This window comes from Zootermopsis nevadensis, unplaced genomic scaffold, assembly GCF_977971745.1.
Source record: "Zootermopsis nevadensis isolate Lab colony 2312 unplaced genomic scaffold, Znev_1.0 Znev_ptg000082l, whole genome shotgun sequence".
Lineage (NCBI taxonomy): Eukaryota > Metazoa > Arthropoda > Insecta > Blattodea > Termopsidae > Zootermopsis > Zootermopsis nevadensis.
Genome location: NW_028259213.1, coordinates 579,805 through 597,306, shown reverse-complemented (window position 1 = coordinate 597,306; position 17,502 = coordinate 579,805). Strand labels below are relative to the sequence as shown.

General features: G+C 36.0%; 2 protein-coding genes across 27 annotated transcripts in view; one reads left to right on the top strand and one right to left on the bottom strand.

The window, feature by feature from the left end:
- LOC147870962 (low-density lipoprotein receptor-related protein 8-like) overlaps positions 1–1,241 on the bottom strand; it is a 39,188-nt gene extending 37,947 nt beyond the window's left edge. The window contains exons 1-2 of one of the 2 annotated variants that reach the window (XM_087341622.1): positions 961–1,241; positions 303–486 (exon numbers count right to left, since the gene is read on the bottom strand). The gene's annotated coding sequence lies outside the window, so the exon portion shown is untranslated. The remainder of the gene's footprint in view (positions 1–302; positions 487–960) is intronic. The other variant, XM_087341624.1, reaches the window with a different exon arrangement.
- A 2,025-nt stretch (positions 1,242–3,266) lies between these two features.
- LOC147870961 (immunoglobulin superfamily member 22-like) overlaps positions 3,267–17,502 on the top strand; it is a 95,396-nt gene continuing 81,160 nt past the window's right edge. For 6 of the 25 annotated variants that reach the window (XM_087341570.1, XM_087341567.1, XM_087341565.1 and 3 more), the window contains exons 1-8: positions 3,308–3,446; positions 4,239–4,497; positions 5,689–5,855; positions 6,948–7,183; positions 7,867–8,167; positions 8,789–8,927; positions 10,242–10,335; positions 12,983–13,140. In XM_087341570.1, the coding sequence (XP_087197696.1) occupies positions 4,370–4,497; positions 5,689–5,855; positions 6,948–7,183; positions 7,867–7,896 (561 nt within the window). In that variant the 5' untranslated portion in view covers positions 3,308–3,446; positions 4,239–4,369 and the 3' untranslated portion in view covers positions 7,897–8,167; positions 8,789–8,927; positions 10,242–10,335; positions 12,983–13,140. Of the gene's footprint in view, positions 3,447–4,238; positions 4,498–5,688; positions 5,856–6,947; positions 7,565–7,866; positions 8,168–8,788; positions 8,928–10,241; positions 10,336–11,349; positions 11,933–12,982; positions 13,141–17,502 lie in introns of those variants that run through there. The other 19 variants (XM_087341551.1, XM_087341556.1, XM_087341559.1 and 16 more) reach the window with 13 other exon arrangements.

Here is a 17,502-nt window from a genome sequence, read left to right as displayed (position 1 = left end):
CAGAACAAAATTCACAGTAATCGTGCAGACGAGAGTTTAGAATGAATTCGTGTTATTGAACTTTTGTGCATTGGAATTGCCTTTATATTTTAATAAGGAAAAAATAAATCCTAGTTCCATAAATTTGTGAAAGATGATGAGGGAGAAACACATATTCATTGGAGGAAAACTATAAGATACCAAATTAACTAAAAATGGTGTACATCAGGACAATATCCAGCCATAACATTCCTACCATAAATCAACGACTCCCACAAACCTTTATAGAATCACTAATATATATACAATGCAACAGTTGTTACCTCTGCTTCTTGTTCATGCCTTATAAATCTGAGACTGCGATATAATCTTCCCTTGCATCTGCCCAAAACAGTTCATTTGCTTCATATGAGATGGTCAGAGCATTTGACCAGCCCAGTGAATCATTGGTCTGAGCCATCCATTCCAGCCTTTCAAATATCTCCCCAGTCTGTCCAGTACATGCAACTGTAAAAAAACAAAATTGTTTTACACAAGGGAACTCATAATAAGCCAAAAAAAATCATAATTCTTATTCTAATTCCAGAGGAAGGTACAATTCCCATTAAAAATATGACAATTAAGATATAAGTTGTTTACATGAAAGTAAGGATCATGTCTGCTGGCAGGCTTTAGTGTTGTTGGTGTTGGACCTGCAAGTTCTGCTACCAGTGAGTTAGTTAGATAGTATATAGATAAGAAGTATGCTATTTAACTCATGCAACTTACAACACTGTTTCTACTCCAGTAGTTTATAAGCTCTATACCAATAAAACATTTCTGATGAGAAACCATCTACATTTGAGTTCACGTAACAAACCTGAAGGCAACAAAAATTAGCAAACCTGAAATACCTTTTTGCATAAGATATGCAGCTACAAAGATTACGAACTGTTTTGTGACCATTTTTGTCATGTATTTGAATTATGATATGCCGCATACCTCAAGCTTTCCAACATACCACAGCACATGAAAACAGTTTCGAGGTCTCCGCCCCACTCTCCAATTAAAACCATTCTTGCCCGCCGGTTATTGGCCTACCTGCAGACATTCTAAAGTACCCTTTCTCACGAAACGTAGCCGCCAAGTTGTGACGTCACAGCCAAAGCCCACTAAACGCGAATGCCTGATCGGTAACACCAGTGGTACAAACCTCTCAAAAATCATTACCGTATGCACACTGGTGAGAAGCCTTTGAATGCAATGTGTGTATGCAAAGTTCTCACGCAGTGCATCGTACAACACACATGGAAATGAAACAGTACAAATGTGATAATGCGATGTTTGCAACAAGAACTTTTCAAGGAATGATGATTTGAAGAAACATTATCGCACTCATACTGAAGTGAAGATTTATAAATGTGAAGTATGCAATAAACATTTCTCACAGAAAAAAATCTTGTGATACACGGTTTTATCCATACAGGTAAGAAGCCTTACACTTGTGAAGTATATAATAGAAGTTTTTCTCAGGGCGGACATCTCAACGCGCACAAACGCATACACACAGGGGAAGAAACCGTATAATTGTGATGTATGCAATAAGTAGTTTCCAGTGCGAGAAAAACTGAGAAGGCGTTATGTTATCCACACGGGGTGAAACCATATGGTTGTGTTGTATGTGAATGAAGCTTCACAGAACTTGTCAATCTTAAAAGTCATCTTTCTCGTGTGCATACTGGTTGAAATACCAAGTAGTGGAGAAGTGATGGAGTGAATAATTTAAACTTCAAAGACTTTGTTTATGTTGTAAATATTACCCGTGAGATTTTTGCTACAATGTGGCAAGTCAGTGTTTGGAAAATAGTTTATTTTCTATGCGTTTATATCATCAGATAAAAATACATAATGAGCTATGCAGCGTTGTGGTACGTACGCACATGTACAGAGAAGTCCTGTCAAAAGGCTACGGCCTTCATAAAGGAAATAGCACGGGGTTCAAGATGTCCACCAGAGATTGCACTTTGTGACTTTGCAGCAGCTGTTAGAACCAATGTTGTACAACATTCCGATATATTTTTTGAATAATGTGGAGTGTTGTGTGACAAAACATGAAGGAATTCTGTTATTTTTATATCATCATCCAGGATATCAGCAACTCCTTGAAATATCTTCTTGTTACCTAAATTGCTAGGATACCCAGCTCATAATTTGTAGAATTCAATTTTGTTAATTTGCATTCTACATCTTCAGGTGTGTCTTGTAACATATTATCAATGAAGTTCAGAAAGTCAGTATATTGTAAAGTGTACTCCTTTCCAAAATCTTGATTCTCTTAATATCAATTAATTTATAAGACCTTACTGGACATGTGTCTGTACACAAAATACTGTATATACACATTTTTATTGCAATTAATCTAGTATCAAAATAAACACATAAAAGGTTTTGGTTGAATATCTTTGTGTATATAAAATGTACTAACCACATAAGTTTTGCAAGCAAAAATGTGTTATTTTGAAAAGCCTCTAAGGCAGCAACTTTAGCCCTAAATAGTAACACATATTTCATTGGCATAAAGATAATAAGATAACAAAGTGGAAAAAGCTAACCAAAGCTAGCCTAGTCTAATGCAGCATGTTCTTACTGACATACAGAACTGCAATGAGGATCCTTTAAATGCTTGACTTAAAGGTGATATAATAGGCTGTTCCTTATGCATTACCTACCAGTCACATATCTACTTTCAGTGGCATTGGGATAACAAAAAAAAAAGCATTGATTCATCACTAATTTGTATATGTGTTTTCGTGTAAGATGGGAGCCTTCCCAACAATATAAACCTTTAGTTTTAATTTTCATAACTTTATTTTGTACAGAAAAAACTTTTCTATCCGCTTTTATACTTGTTCTGAAGGAATGTGTACATGTCATCACATATGTAACTTTAAACTTTTAGCAAACTTGTGACCACACTCATTACATTCTAACGGCTTCTCTCCCGTGCGAGTGGTGGACAGTGGAATATCCTATTTACGAGCTCATGACTAAACAGCATGCCATGTATATGAAAGTCCCTTAGACGTCTTCTCTTAATAATTTCAGTATATGATACTAATTCATACCCACAGAATTTTGACCTCATAATGAAATCCTTATAATTCATCTACATCTCAGAGCCTTGGCTAATTTTACGCAAATGGATAGGTTACATTTTCCGAGATATGTGGTTATGAAATCGATTGGCAAGTGTTTCACGATGCATTTCGTTATTGATAGATGTAGCAAGCAATTGTCTGGATATATTTATGATTTCTTGTGAATTTTAAATACTTCTGTATCGTCCACAACACGTGGGTTCCTTTCCAGGTTGTCAGGTTGGCGTGCCTGTCTAAGAAGAAAATGGCGTATTCTTCGTGTGTTATGGTGGAAGCCACGTGATGAAACTAATTTCGTTCGTAAGTCGGGAATTTGTTAGGATGTGCAAGGTATGTTAATTTTGTGTGAACTTGTGTTAAGTGTGACATCTGCTCGTTGACGGGGTGTGGATTTCGGTACTTTGATGCAGCGAGATTAGTTTTGTGTTACAGACTGTGAGCCCGCATGTAGCTACTCGTGAACAGGGAATATGTGAAGTTATGTGGGTGTGAATGCCTAGCGTCCATCGGAGGGCAGTTATGCACGAGATAGTTAATCCCCGAAGCTCTGCTGGGTGGCACCTGCTTTGTCATCTGTATTTCTGTTTCGATGCATTCCAGTGGGAGTACATTAAGCATCAACCCAAGCCAGACTAGCATATCTCTTGATTACTTGTTTCAGGAGATCAGTTTTGAGCCTGTTCAGGATTGTTGTGATTGAAAATTATGTTAGAGACTTCGGACAGGAATATAATAGAGTTACAGCTGTTTGGAATGATGTAATAATTAAGGGTCATAGTGGTCTTGTCCGGGTCATAGAATTTCCGTTTCTTTGCCCTCCGAAACGTCACTTAGTATTCTGAGTATTCTTAGTATTCTTTTGAGGATTAAGTCTAAACTGAAGTAAATTAATTGTGTAGTATAGACAAACCACTAATTTATGTTTCAAGAGGCAATGTAACTAAACTTGTAATCACAGAAATGGAACTTCATTAAGAAAACCAAAACAAGTGTAGTGCAAGAATAACAGAATATAGTAGACTTAATTCTTAAAGTTTACATAAGTTATGATAATGATGTTAAAGATCACTTCTGAAAGAACTGCATAAGTACTGATGTAGACCACTCTTTGTTTTCCCACAGGCAATATGCAATAATGTTCATCCGCTACTAAGAGAAACAAGAATTTACTGTATAATGTTGTGTAACTAATTCACAATGATACTGGTAACATTCTGTAAGAAATTACGTTGCCAAATATCATTCACATAACAATGCTTCTTCTTATAATTCATCTTCCAGACTGGGACAAGGATCATGTGGATTTGGAACGGACTCCACCCAAGAAAGATGGAGGATCTCCTATAACTGGTACATTATTGAGAAGAGAGACTAGTTTTGGGTAATGACTGTATATAGCACGTGTTTTAGATTATTATTATAATATGAAAATTATTTGTTTTTGCATGACCATTGGTTAACCTTTGACATACCAGAATAGGGGAATTTAAACCCATTCTGGTATAGGACTGCTGGGCGGACTTAACTCTGGAACTTTATGTTTAAGAGGTGTGATGGAATGCACAAGTGATAAAATTTAATATATTTGCTCAGTAATGACTTTGTCTTCAATCCTGTGGTTTAATATATGTCAGAATTATACCTTCACTCTGATTGGTGGTGTTCCTAGTAAACACATACCTAGCATGTACCAGATAGAACAACTTTTATTTACTATGCCAGATCCCACCTCATGTACAATTTTGTGCTGTTAATGGATTCAGTAGTAAAAAAAATCATGGTCATGACAGTCCTCATAAATTTACATATTCTTATATAAAATGGCAATAATGTCTTTATAATAATAAAGAGGGTTAGAAAATAGGACTATGAAATATTTATATTAATTAAATAGTAAAGTGCAAGTACTTGGGCACTCTGAATTCTATTATATAGGGAATTTGTTATTCATTCTCATCATGGAGGCCTGGAATCATGCCAAGGGCAGTCCATGTGGGTATATTCTTGACAAATTGGTGCAGGGACAGGTTTTCTCAGAGTTCTTAAGTTTCCTGATTCACCATCATTCCACGGCTGATCCATGTTCACTCGTGTATCATCTGGGGGTTCAACATTGGTCTTCTTAGTGGGTACAGTTGCTTGGAGACAATCTTTTATTTTCATAACAATAACAGTAACAATTGTGTATTTGAGTTGGTAATACCTAAAACGGAATTTTATGTTAATAGAGTTAAGACTATTCTGACAGTGGCTTTTATGTAACTTGTTAGGTTATGCTCAGTGTTAGAGATGTTCTAATGGACACCAAATGTTATGATTAAGCACAGTCTCTAACTTTCTGGGGATTGTGATCCACATCTCAGTCATGAAACTAGCTGTCTGTACCACTATTTTTCTACATGTGAGTGCTGGTAAAATACCTTAAATCTGCGGTGATTACTTCATGGCATAGACGTGTATGGAAGCAGTTGTGACCTGTTTTACTTGCTGTCCTAGCATATGCATGTACTTTGCCAATAGATAATAAAAACCTAAACAAAATAATAATTATAAAACCTTATATTATTGCAAGCAGTCCATGGGAGGAGGCAGCTGAGGTTCCTGGAAACAAAACGAAAGGAACCTCACCAAATATCACTGAAGGCGAAGAGTACGAATTTCGAGTGATTGCAGTAAACAAAGGTGGCTCGGGAGAACTTAGTGAACCATCAAAATCAGTTATTGCCAAGCCCAGATTCCGTAAGTACTTGAGTGATGTTGGCAATTTAGATAGGAAATTTGGGATGCCTGACATATACAACAAAAAAGACATTGATGTTTTATTTGTAAAAGTTAATTAAAATTAAAATGTTATATTGTGTGAGATTTTAATTTCTCATGGCAGTGAAGATGACAGTTTTGGCCTTCCAGGTTGTAACACCATGTCGACGTGTAGATAGATACCATCATTTCATAGAAACATACTGATTCAATCTTCAGACAAAGACAGTGTGTAGCTCTAAACCAATGTATGTAGAATTTGAGGTTTTGACGGTGGTGAGTCTGAAGACAGCCATCTTCAATGGTATCTACCTACAAGTCCATATGATGTTACAACCCAGAAGACAATCATTGAAAAATGTTACACAGTTCAAATTTTGAATTGTGCTTTCATAAATTTGAAACTAGCTACCGACTAGTGGTACTTCTAAAAAATTATCACTTAAATTTTTTTCCCTCTCTGAAAATCATGGTTTTCTTGGCCATGAAGCTATATAGTCATTTTAAGTGGTTACCAACATTTGGAAGAACACATCGCATCCATCTTCAGTCTAATATCACTTCTGTCCTACAAGGCTACATGGCATTATAACCTGGTATATCATAGACCTTATGTTTACCGCTGTGAAAACCTCATATTCTTTACCTTTTCCTTCTCTTCCCTTATAATGGGGATACCTATGTCCCAAAACACTACTACAATTATTTTATTTATTTTTATTTAGTGTTCTGTCTGACGACAGGTCCATATGAACAGGATCCTTCCATCCTTTTCTCGGACTGGGACCTGTTCATATACGTTCTTGGCAGATGATCCAGAAGTGGTTTGCCATTGCCTTCTTCTGTGTGTGAATGGAGTAATTGTTGGGATGCCACGGAGAAACCGGGGAAGCCCCCGGAGCAAAACTCCGTGTTGCCTAGACCACGGCCTTGCCCAACACAAGTTATAAATTCGGGCACCACCGGGAATCGAACCCGAGACCCCAGGATTACAAGGCCAGCGTTCTAACCGCTAGACCATCATGTAACATAAATTCAATCTCCACAAAGAAATCTTTATTTATTTTTCAGAGGCACCATGGTTTCATAAGACTTTGCTACAAGATATGGTAGTAAAAGCTGGTCAGAAGATTAATTACACCATCCCAATAGGAGCTTCACCAAGACCTAAAGCTGAAGTACGAGCTGATATTCAGACATTTGCCAATCAGACTGTGTTTGAGATTTTGTTTTCAGCTCGTTATGATACTGGGCGCTACACTCTCACACTGGGGAGTCCTCAGCTTCTGCCAGTGTCACTGTGCAAGGTGAGTGTGATTTCAAAACCCACATGTGTAGTTAGGCCAGTCAGTCTGATAACCGAAAGAAAGATGGGAAAGTATTGTATTATGACTTTAAAATATTTCTAAGTTTTCATGGTGATTCGTTATTAATAGTGGTCTTGCTTTTTGTACCAGTACCAAGAAAGCAGGATCAACATTAAAATTACTTTTGTTGATACGTGGTATATGTAAGTGTATTTGCCCATATGCTTATAGAATTAGGGATTCTTGTTCATGTGGAAGCTTACTTTACATTTAGGCAGTTCTCTGAAGTGAAGTGTTTTGGATACAAAAGTAAATGTCAGTGTCTGTCATTCGTATCGTGTACTGAATCACGATGGTTGTAGTGTAGAATTTACATAGCCGCAGTTTGTTGTTATGAAATTAAAGCACTAGTTACATAAGTGAAATAAAATGACAACTTTCATACCATATTAAATTAAGAGTAGTAATTATTTGCTTTTGAAGTTATTTGGCTACGTATACCCAATTATTTGTTTTTGGAAGCAAGCCTAGGAATGAGATATGGATGTGAAGAATTTAGCATTCAGTCTAAAATAAATATTCTAGTCTTATAGTTAAGTAAGGTGTTGAATATTTCTTTTAAATGAAATTAATATACCATGAATCTAAATGTTCTTAATCATAAAGTTATATTATGTTTACAGATTGACCATCTCCACCTGAAGGTCCTCTAGTGGTTAGCAATATAACAAAGGAGGGCGCTCGCCTTACGTGTAAGGTACCACTTGGTTGATTGTGGAAGTCCCATTCTGCATTACATTGTTGAGAAAATGGATGTGTCAAGGGGCACATGGGCAGATGCAGGCATGGCTTCAGGTCTATCTCATGACGTAACAAGACTAATACATCGGAAGGAGTACCTCTTCCGAGTAAAGGCTGTCAATAGCATAGGAGAGTCTGATCCTCTTGAGACAGCAAAGAGCATCATTGCGAAGAATGAATTTGGTATGTAATCACATACGTTTCTGTGAAAATAAAATAATAATCAAATATATTTGTCTAGTCCATATAATTTACTTCTGTTCTCTTCAAATCTTAATGTTTATAAGTAGTGCTTTCTTTTATAGAAAAAGAGAAACAAGTAATCTGATATTACATTGGTTGATTAGCAGTATTTTCCTATTTGTACAGTTTCTTAATTTTAATTTATTTCCGTCATATTTTTCAAAGAAATAATGAACTAAAGGATATCTTTGTTATGTTCCACTTTTTTTTCCTTTATAATACAAATGTGACAGTATGACATATCCGTGCGTACTACTGGGAGAGAGGGACAGAGAGACAAACACACTCATACACGCACAAAAGTTAGTGAAAGTTTCTGTTTCATTATTCCATTAAATGGGTCTGTGTTTACGACTTAAAATATTTGAACAAAATTAAAATTTGAAGGCACTTTACTGACATCATTAAGAACAGTTGAAACTACAAATGTTACTAACACTGATAGAAATATTGTAATTACAGGAGCAGAATATTCAGTACATAAATTAAATTCTGCATAGTGTGCTGTGTTAAAACGATTATAATTTATCTGTTTCTTTATAAATTTATTTACTATATTAGACGGACCAGATGCTCCTGGAAAGCCACTTATCATGGACCGTGTAGACGTAAATGAGATAGTGGTTCTCCCATTACTGGCTGTATTATTCAGAAGAAGGAAAAAGGAAGTCCATACTGGGTGAATGCTTAACAATCCAGTGTAAGTTAAAAATACCAAATTGTCATATTGATGATATTCCTTTCTCTTCAAGATACAGTTATTAACCCTCCAGGACTCGCGTTGTGAGCGCAGCGCCGCATTTTCAGTAGAAGTCTGATACACTCTTTCTAGGAATTGTTTTCTCTCCTGTCGCTTTATCTATGTTAAGAGGAAACCCCCTTAAATGGGAATTTCAAAGGAAATATTTCTAGCTACGACTATAGACCCGCTTTTTTCAGTTTACTTTTAGAATTCTGATAGTGCGGCGGCCCGCTCACACGCGAGTGTTTGTGTTCTAAAGTGAATTGTTTTTAAGTTTGGGTTAATTTCGTCTCTATTGGTCACGATTACCAGTAATGTCTTCTAAAATAAAATCTTCTGATCCAAATGTTTAGTTGAAGTGGTTATTAGAACAAGTGAGTGCAGGAGAAATTATAGATTGTGAATTCGATGATAGTCAGGATTCTGATGAGGAACCACGAGAGGAGAATCACGATAGTCAATCAGAAAACTCGGCTGAAAGTTTAGATGAAGATTCCAACTTAGGGATAAGTGATGTTTATCTTGGCAAAGATAAAATGAATAAATTTCGAAAATTTCCCCTATGAAGAAGTAAAAAGGCACATTATCTCTCACTTTCCTCGGGGCAAGGGATGCGCAAAAAACTTAAAAACCGAGATCGAGTACTGGCAGCTATTTTTCCAGATAATTTATTGGGCGATATCACAAAATTCACAAATAAAACACTGGATAAAATTAGAGAGAATTATTCTAGGCAAAGAGACTGCTTAGAAACTTCAATCGATGAAATCGAAGCTTCAATTGGACTTTTATACAATGTTTTAACATTTTATTAGTCTCTTAATCGTAACTCCTTAAATAAATTAAAAGTCAGTAATAGTCTGATTAAGTATTTGCGGCGCGGCGCTCACACGCGAGTCGGGACGTTCCAAAGGTGGACGCGAGCGCTGGAGGGATGACTTCCAGCATCTTAAAATAATTTAATAAATTAAAAGTTGTGAATACTTTGTTCATATTGATAATATAATTGACAAATTGATATCTTACAAGTTATTGTCCATTATTTTCACAAAAGTGAAACAGAAGCAGTCTGATGCCGTAGTTGACATCTCTTATTTTGGCTGTATCTATGACTCATTTTTTCATTCTGAGATAATCAGTACAGTTACTTTCTTTTGTGAGTTACAGATTTTAATGATATTTTTGTACAAGTTCTGTACTTCTCTAATTTACTTTGGTGTATTTTGTCACATACTGCACCAAAATAAACAAGAAATTTTACTTACCATTTAGGGTACTGTACCGTTCCATGTCATTGCAACAAATTCAGCTGGCCAGAGTGAACCTAGCGAGTCATCTGATACTGTGATTGCTGAAGCAAGATACTGTAAGTATTTCTGTACTTATTAAACACTGAGAAATATTCGTTTGTCAATAATATTACTTATGAAACTGACATCCCCCTAAAATCAAGACACCTCTGAATGATATCCACATCAAAGCAGGCCAGATCTTTCACGTTGACATCGATTTTATTAGTGAACCTCCACCAGAAGTAATATGGTCTGTGGAAAATAAGCCACTCAAGACAGATGAAAGACATAGAATGTTACGGAACAGCTCTGGTCTGGATGAAGGATCTTTCCAAGTCAATGTATTAGGTAAGAATTTACAATGCACGTAGTTATAATTTGAAAAGTGGAGTGAGATGAAATCTATTTTGAGACATTACAATAAAGTGTTACTGGTGGGAAATATAAATAGTTACAGGCTTTTTGAAGGAAGCCTGTTTGGGGATTGATCGGGGTTAGTAATGACTGTTAAAGTGTTCGTAAGTGTATGGAGTCGTGCGTCCCATTGATTCCCTCTGCAGAGAACTCCTTGAAAGTCGTCCAGGCTGAATGGGGGATTGTCCAACACCTGGAGTACTTGAGTATTGATTTGTAATGTTTTTAAACTCATTTTAATATTAATAGCTGATTTTGACAAGTAGTTACTTACGACTATAGAATTTTGGTATATACGGTAATTGAGGAGCATTATGTGTTAGTTTTGGTAAGTATCTGATTGGTTGAACTGTGTAACACTAAATTCTTTGTATGATCTGAAGGAAGGTGATGAATATCAGTTCAGAGTGACAGCATTTTGAATGAACAAGCCATGCATGGATCTAGGAGGTGTTAGTTATAATTTACTGATCGGAAACCATTGCAACAGACAATTTAAAATTGGATAACATTGATATTAATTTATTTTCTCTATGTGTGTGACCTGCCTTACAGTTTGTTTTGCCATCTTTAAAACCTCTGAGCTGACACATGCTTTAAGATGTGAGGTTTTCACGTCAGTAAAAGCGTAAAAACCAAAAAAAAAAAATTTGAAAATTAGGGAAAAATTTTTAAAGTGAAATTTTTCGATTTTTTTGGTTTTGTGCGCTTTTTTGACAATTTCAAGCATTTTTTTGATTTTTTGACTTGTTGAATTTGTTTTCTTACTGTGTGTATTTCTGTGTTTTGTAAGTTAATAGTCATTTGCCATGAATATTTGATGCTATAAGACTTGTGTAATAAGGTTTGAGCATCATAATATTGGGGTTTAATGGCTAATGTGGAAGGTTATTAAGACAACCAACACACAGCTATATTACAATATGTGAGGTATTGCAGGTAGCATTTCAAACGGCAGTGCAATGGAGCGTGCTTCGACGTAGATCTACTTCAGATCCGTAGTCGGTAGATGGCAGCAGAGTTTGTTACAGTACGCAAAGAATGATAATTGAATATCCCTCATTCTCCCGCGATGACGGGATGTGTTCGCTGCTTTTCAGATGTTGCCATCCCTGCGTACGAGATAATGGCGTAACTGTTGTGTGTCCACTGCATTTCTTCTGTCATATATTTCGAGGACGTGCAAGTTAATGTTTTGTTATTTGAGCGTTTGTTGAATTTATGTGTGTTATCTTTCCGTTGTGTGGAAGACGTAAAGTAAGAACAATTTCGAACATGTCATTTCATGCAATTTATATAAACTTCAGGACATTATACATGACCTCTGCTTTGAAGTGACTCAGAATAAATAACAGGATTTTGTGATCACAGTGATGAGTATTTAACTCATAAGAATAATCAAATTTATGATCAGCTGAACAAGTTTCTGTTTCTGAAGGAAGAGGTTGTATTACAGAGAGAAGAATGTTGGTGATTTCTATCCAAGACCCTTATAAATTAATTATTGTAACTGTGAATTTTATAACTGAATAGTAAGACAAAAGCAGAAAATAGAGTGGAGTCTATATAAATTTTATTCAGGCTGTTTGCGACGTATTTCCATTAACAAAACATATTAATTTGTTTTCATGTACTTGGATTAGTAAGCTCACATCTTGGTAGCCTTTCGATATCACTGCTGTTGAGACACCTCCATTTCAGTTTTAGTGTCTAATTACCAAAGTTCCCCTGTCATTATCGTATGATTCTGACTGACAGTTGATACCGCATAAGTCCATAGAAGAGAAAAGATTTTCCTCTTAAAGTTTATTGCTACTCTCATAGTGAGATTTTTCAATGTCACATGTGTAGCCAGTCATGTCATTAAGTTTATAAATCTTTATAACAAAACATTCATGTTTCTTAGGAATGTATCACGCAATGAACTGTGTAAATTTATACCAATTTTTCAATTTATGAACATTATTTTCACTACAATTAAGAACCAGCAACAACTGTTTGTTGTTCTTTATTTACATGAGTTCTGATGTTGACATTTTGACTGCTGACTACAAAAATTCCTGACTGACATAAAAATTAACCACCTTATACTTCGGCACTGTCTAGCGGACATACTTGTGAAGCATGTGTCATATGCAGCACATTACATGTTTCCCAGTGATGCTTCTTCATATAAGAAATTACTAGTTTCTCATTTCAGTGCCCACGATTGCTGCAGTAACTTTATTATTGGAACTTATTGAACTGGCATCATAATTCTGTTATATGTACAGCTTTTTTGTTTCTCCTTATTTTTGTGTTTCACAGGAAGTGATCTGTTTTGCAGAGCAGTGAAGGCAACTGCGTTCAGAATGTTGCAAGGAAGTTCACACATCTAAATGCCAAATGGAGTGATGTAACAGATGGAAGCTGCAATAAGTTTAAGATCCTTAAAGAAGCTTCACAAGAATATGGTGAATTTAGAGGTAAGTGTAGAAATTGCTGTTGTAAGTGATTGTGCATCGCTAACTCAGTGCGTGAGGGAATCAGCTGTTTCTTACAATCTAAGTTAATGTGGTCATTTTGTTTACTGAAATAATTTGATTTAGAACTGTTATTCATTGTTTTTAAGAAATTATTGGAAATAAAAATAACATGCTTCTTGTTTCTGTGCCAGATTTTAGTTACATATTTTTTTCTGTAAGATTTGAGGTTTTCACAGCAGGAAGTATGAAGACTTCTTCAAATTTTTTTTTCAGTATTGGAAATAGTTGAAGGTTCCAAATTTTGAAATGTAGATGTGTTGCAATATCTGTAACATTATGGGCAACCTGAAAGCTACAGAAAAATTAATTCTCACCTAACGTTTCAGTACTTTCCTCCTAAGTATTCTTGTGTTTGGTTTTCAAATGAAAATCTTGTACTTATCTATTGTTTATCAAACGACTAACTTTTCGTATGTGTTTGTCTCCACCTGAAACCATAACTGATATAACCTCTGTGCATTTGCACATGTGTGGAGGGGTAGTTGGAAGACATCCTAATAACTCTGCTGGAATAAAGTAGTCACTTGTGCCCTTTGGTAGTGGAATGATTAGCATATGAAGCTGTTCAGGAACCTTTGATTTTCATTATAAAGAACCATCTCATAAAGCCTACTTTTCTGTTTTATTTATGTAGCCGTGCAGTTATTTGCAGATGGCTCTCACCTACACATTTTTGAACAGTAAAATCAATTGTATTCAAAATCCCCTGCTTCTGATGCTGACTATGGAAACTGAAATCATTTTACGAGGGCAATTGAAAAATTAACCTCCGATCGAGTTTAGGGGAGGGACAGTTGTCCATATTTCTGTGTTTGTAGAGCAGCATTTAGATAGATGAGAAAGGGAAGTAGGCTGAAAAAAAAATATTATTTTCACAAAGCTTTAATGAATTGGTCAGCTTTAAATTACGCCCCTTATGACTTTACATATTCTGACAAATTCTATTATAATCGCATGGCTCTGAATTTATTCCAGATGATTGAAAATTAAATTTCTTTAAGATTTTTTCTTGTGGTAAATGTTTGAACACTGTTATTTGTTTTTTCGGACTGGAATAAGTTGTCAAAAGTAACACTGTCCTCTCGTCTTGCCAAAGATTTCGCCTGTTTTTATGAATGTGTTGCTGTAAAGGATCTAAAACTTGAATTTATCATCTTTGGTTTTCGAAGGTGTTTCGTCTCATCGTGATCAACGTCAACATTATGGATTAAGTTTTGGCCTGCCCCATATACAGGGATTAAAGTTATTCTGTATTTTTTTTTCAGGCATTCCTGGATTGTTGTACTCTTCGATTTATGTTGATAAAGTGGCTTTGGAATTCTGTTCTCGTGCATTCTTCCTAAATGTTGTAACCATTTATTTTCATGTTGTCCTCATATTTATTATTTATTATCTTTGTTACATTTAAGATCCAGCATTCTGTATCCTGCAGTTTCTGTGAGGAATCACATTCCTATTGTTTCATTAATAGCCAGTGTCACGAGATGTGACAAGTTAAATTTCCATACTGAAATTTTATCTCGGTACTTATTGGCTATTCGATGCTGTTCTGTCTGGAAGTACCCTTTCAAACCTGTTACAGCAAGTACCGAGCTTCTGTAATTTCATAAGCTGCTGTGGAATTTTGAAAACCTAGTCTTTGAGTTCAAATATTTGGGAACAACAATAACAAATGAAAATGATACTCGTGAGGAAGTTAGGAGGGGATTAAATTCCGGAAATGCTTGCTACTTCTCAGTCCAAAATATTTTGTCTTCCCGTCTGATTTCTAAGAACCTGAAAATTAAAGTATACAAAACAATAATCTTGCCTGTTGTTTTGTATGGGTGCGAAACATGGTCTCTCACTCAGAGGGAGGAACACAGATTGCAGGCGTTTGAGAATCGGGTGTTGAGGAGGATATTTGGGCCTAAGAGGGAAGACGATGGGGCGTGGAGAAAACTGCATAATGACGAGCTTAAAAATCTGTACTGCTCCCCCAGTATTGTGAGGGTGATTAAGTCGAGAAGAATGAGATGGGCGGGACACGTAGCGCGCATGGATGGGACAAGAGGTGTGCACCGGGTACTGGTTGGGAAACCTGAAAGGAAGAGACCGCTGGGGAGACCTAGACGTAGATGGGAGGATAATGTCAGGCGGGATCTATGGGAGATAGGAGTTGAAGGAAACTGGATTTTGTTGGCCCAGGACAGGGTCCGGTGGAGGGCTTTGGTTAATTCGGTGATGAACCTTCGGGTTCGGTAAGCCATCTGGTTGGTTAGTTAGTCTTTGATTGTCCCCTTTATTTCATTGATGTCATCGAACCTTTTCGCTTTGAATTCTAAATTGAGTTTTTGGAAGAACAAAAAGTCGCACAATACTAGATGCGGAGGAATATGTTAAGAAATGCACAACAGCCGGAATGGTTGTCAGAAATTTCTGCACAAACAACAGAGTGAAGAAAGCAATCACAACATTTTATTTAGAAAAACTTATAAATGAAATAAACTCCCAATACAGATTTCTGTTTACATCAAAAGAGGAGGACATTCTACGTGCTCCTTGCATTTGAGCGAACTCGTCTGGCCTTTTTTTATGATTAATTTTGAAGATTTGTTTTGGGGTTTCCATGAACCATTGTTTTATCACTGGAAAGGAAATAAGGTTCTTTCTGAAGTTTTCCAGGAGTTTCGACATATCGACTTGACTCTACTTCTGCTTGTAAGTCAGCAGATGAGACACAAATTTTGCAGCAGTATGTCGGTTCTTAAGATTTTGTATCAGAATGACGATCCATCCTTATTAACTTACATTTGGTGAGATGTCTGATTTATTTGTAAACAAGTTCCCTAATTTGTATAACTTTTTATCTGCTTTACTGTCGGATGGTTTCTGTAAAATTTCAGTATCTTCGATGAAAGTCATTTTATTTTTTTGAACTTTTGAAACCACTTACCTATTTGAGGTCTGCTAATTGTTTCTTCTGTCAAAGATATTTCTGAAATGTTGCAGATGTCTATAGCAATATTGCTTATTTCATACAGAACTTGATTTATGTTCTGCAAGTTTTTAAGAAATGTAAATTGCGAGTACGACACATGACCTTACATCGAGATTCATAACCTCTAAATGATACAACCTGCGATTTTGAAATTATGGAGAATGATTTAACAGATTGTACTGTGCCATCATCCGTAACAGAGGAACTTTGTACTGACGGAACTGTTTATATATGTGTACTTTTATATTAACAGTTTTATAATGGATGTTTCTGTTGAAATTAGAAAAACGTATCAGCATTTTGATGTTGTGATCTTTTTGTTTCTGGTGTCACTGGGCTTCCATTGACATCTTCAATGAATTGTTTTGGAAGACACACATTTCTTCATCAGTCAGATTCCTTCAACAAACTTACCAAAAAGTCTGGTTATGTTTCTTCGCTCATCCTAATTTTACCATAATATTGCTGAGATGCTTGCAGCCTCCATCATCTGGGTGATGAGTAAGTCAGATGATAAGTGGATCTTGGTGACTGATGCACAGATGCTGAATCATTTCACATTTTTCAGTATATGCATACTCACTATGTTTCCACTCAGTGTGCATAAATGTTACGTGTGTTATTTAATAGTAAGATATTGTTTAATTACCAGGTGACTTTATGTTATGTTGTAAGTCAGGCAAGAGTTTATAGTTTATTTTCAGCTATCATCTGTTTTTGTTTTTTGAAATTTCTGTAATTGAATAAAATATGAGAATTTTCCTTAATCGGCTTTGGTTGCCCAAGAAATGGATTGGTCGGACAAACTAGAGAAGCGATTAGGGAAATCACTTAGTCAGATGACCAGACATAAGATGGCTGTCTTCTGTGGTCTGGTATAAGTTTACCAGTGATCATTGTCTTTGGATTTGTCACTGTGGAAACCTCAAATGTTACATATTCAGTGAATCTGAAATTTACCTTCTGAGGATAATGCATGTAGACTATTTACTCTGAAGATGATGAGTGCAGGCATTAACACATTTTTTCCGTCGTAACTGAATGAATAGGAGTAGGGTAGTTTTGAGGGGAGAGTCTACTTTAGGGCAGTTTTCTTGCATTTATGTGAAAATTCTAAGGAGACCCACAAAAAACCTCGGTCAGAATAACTGAGTTTGAAACCTTTGAGAAGACTCCATATTTGCAGCGATGTGGCAGTTACGTTCTGAACTGGCTTAAATTCATTTTCACATCTCTTGTTGAAATTTATGGATCAGAGTGAGTTCTGAGGAAATGGTCTTTCAGGGTAGCTTGCAAGGTTATCATTTTTATTTCAGTCTTCT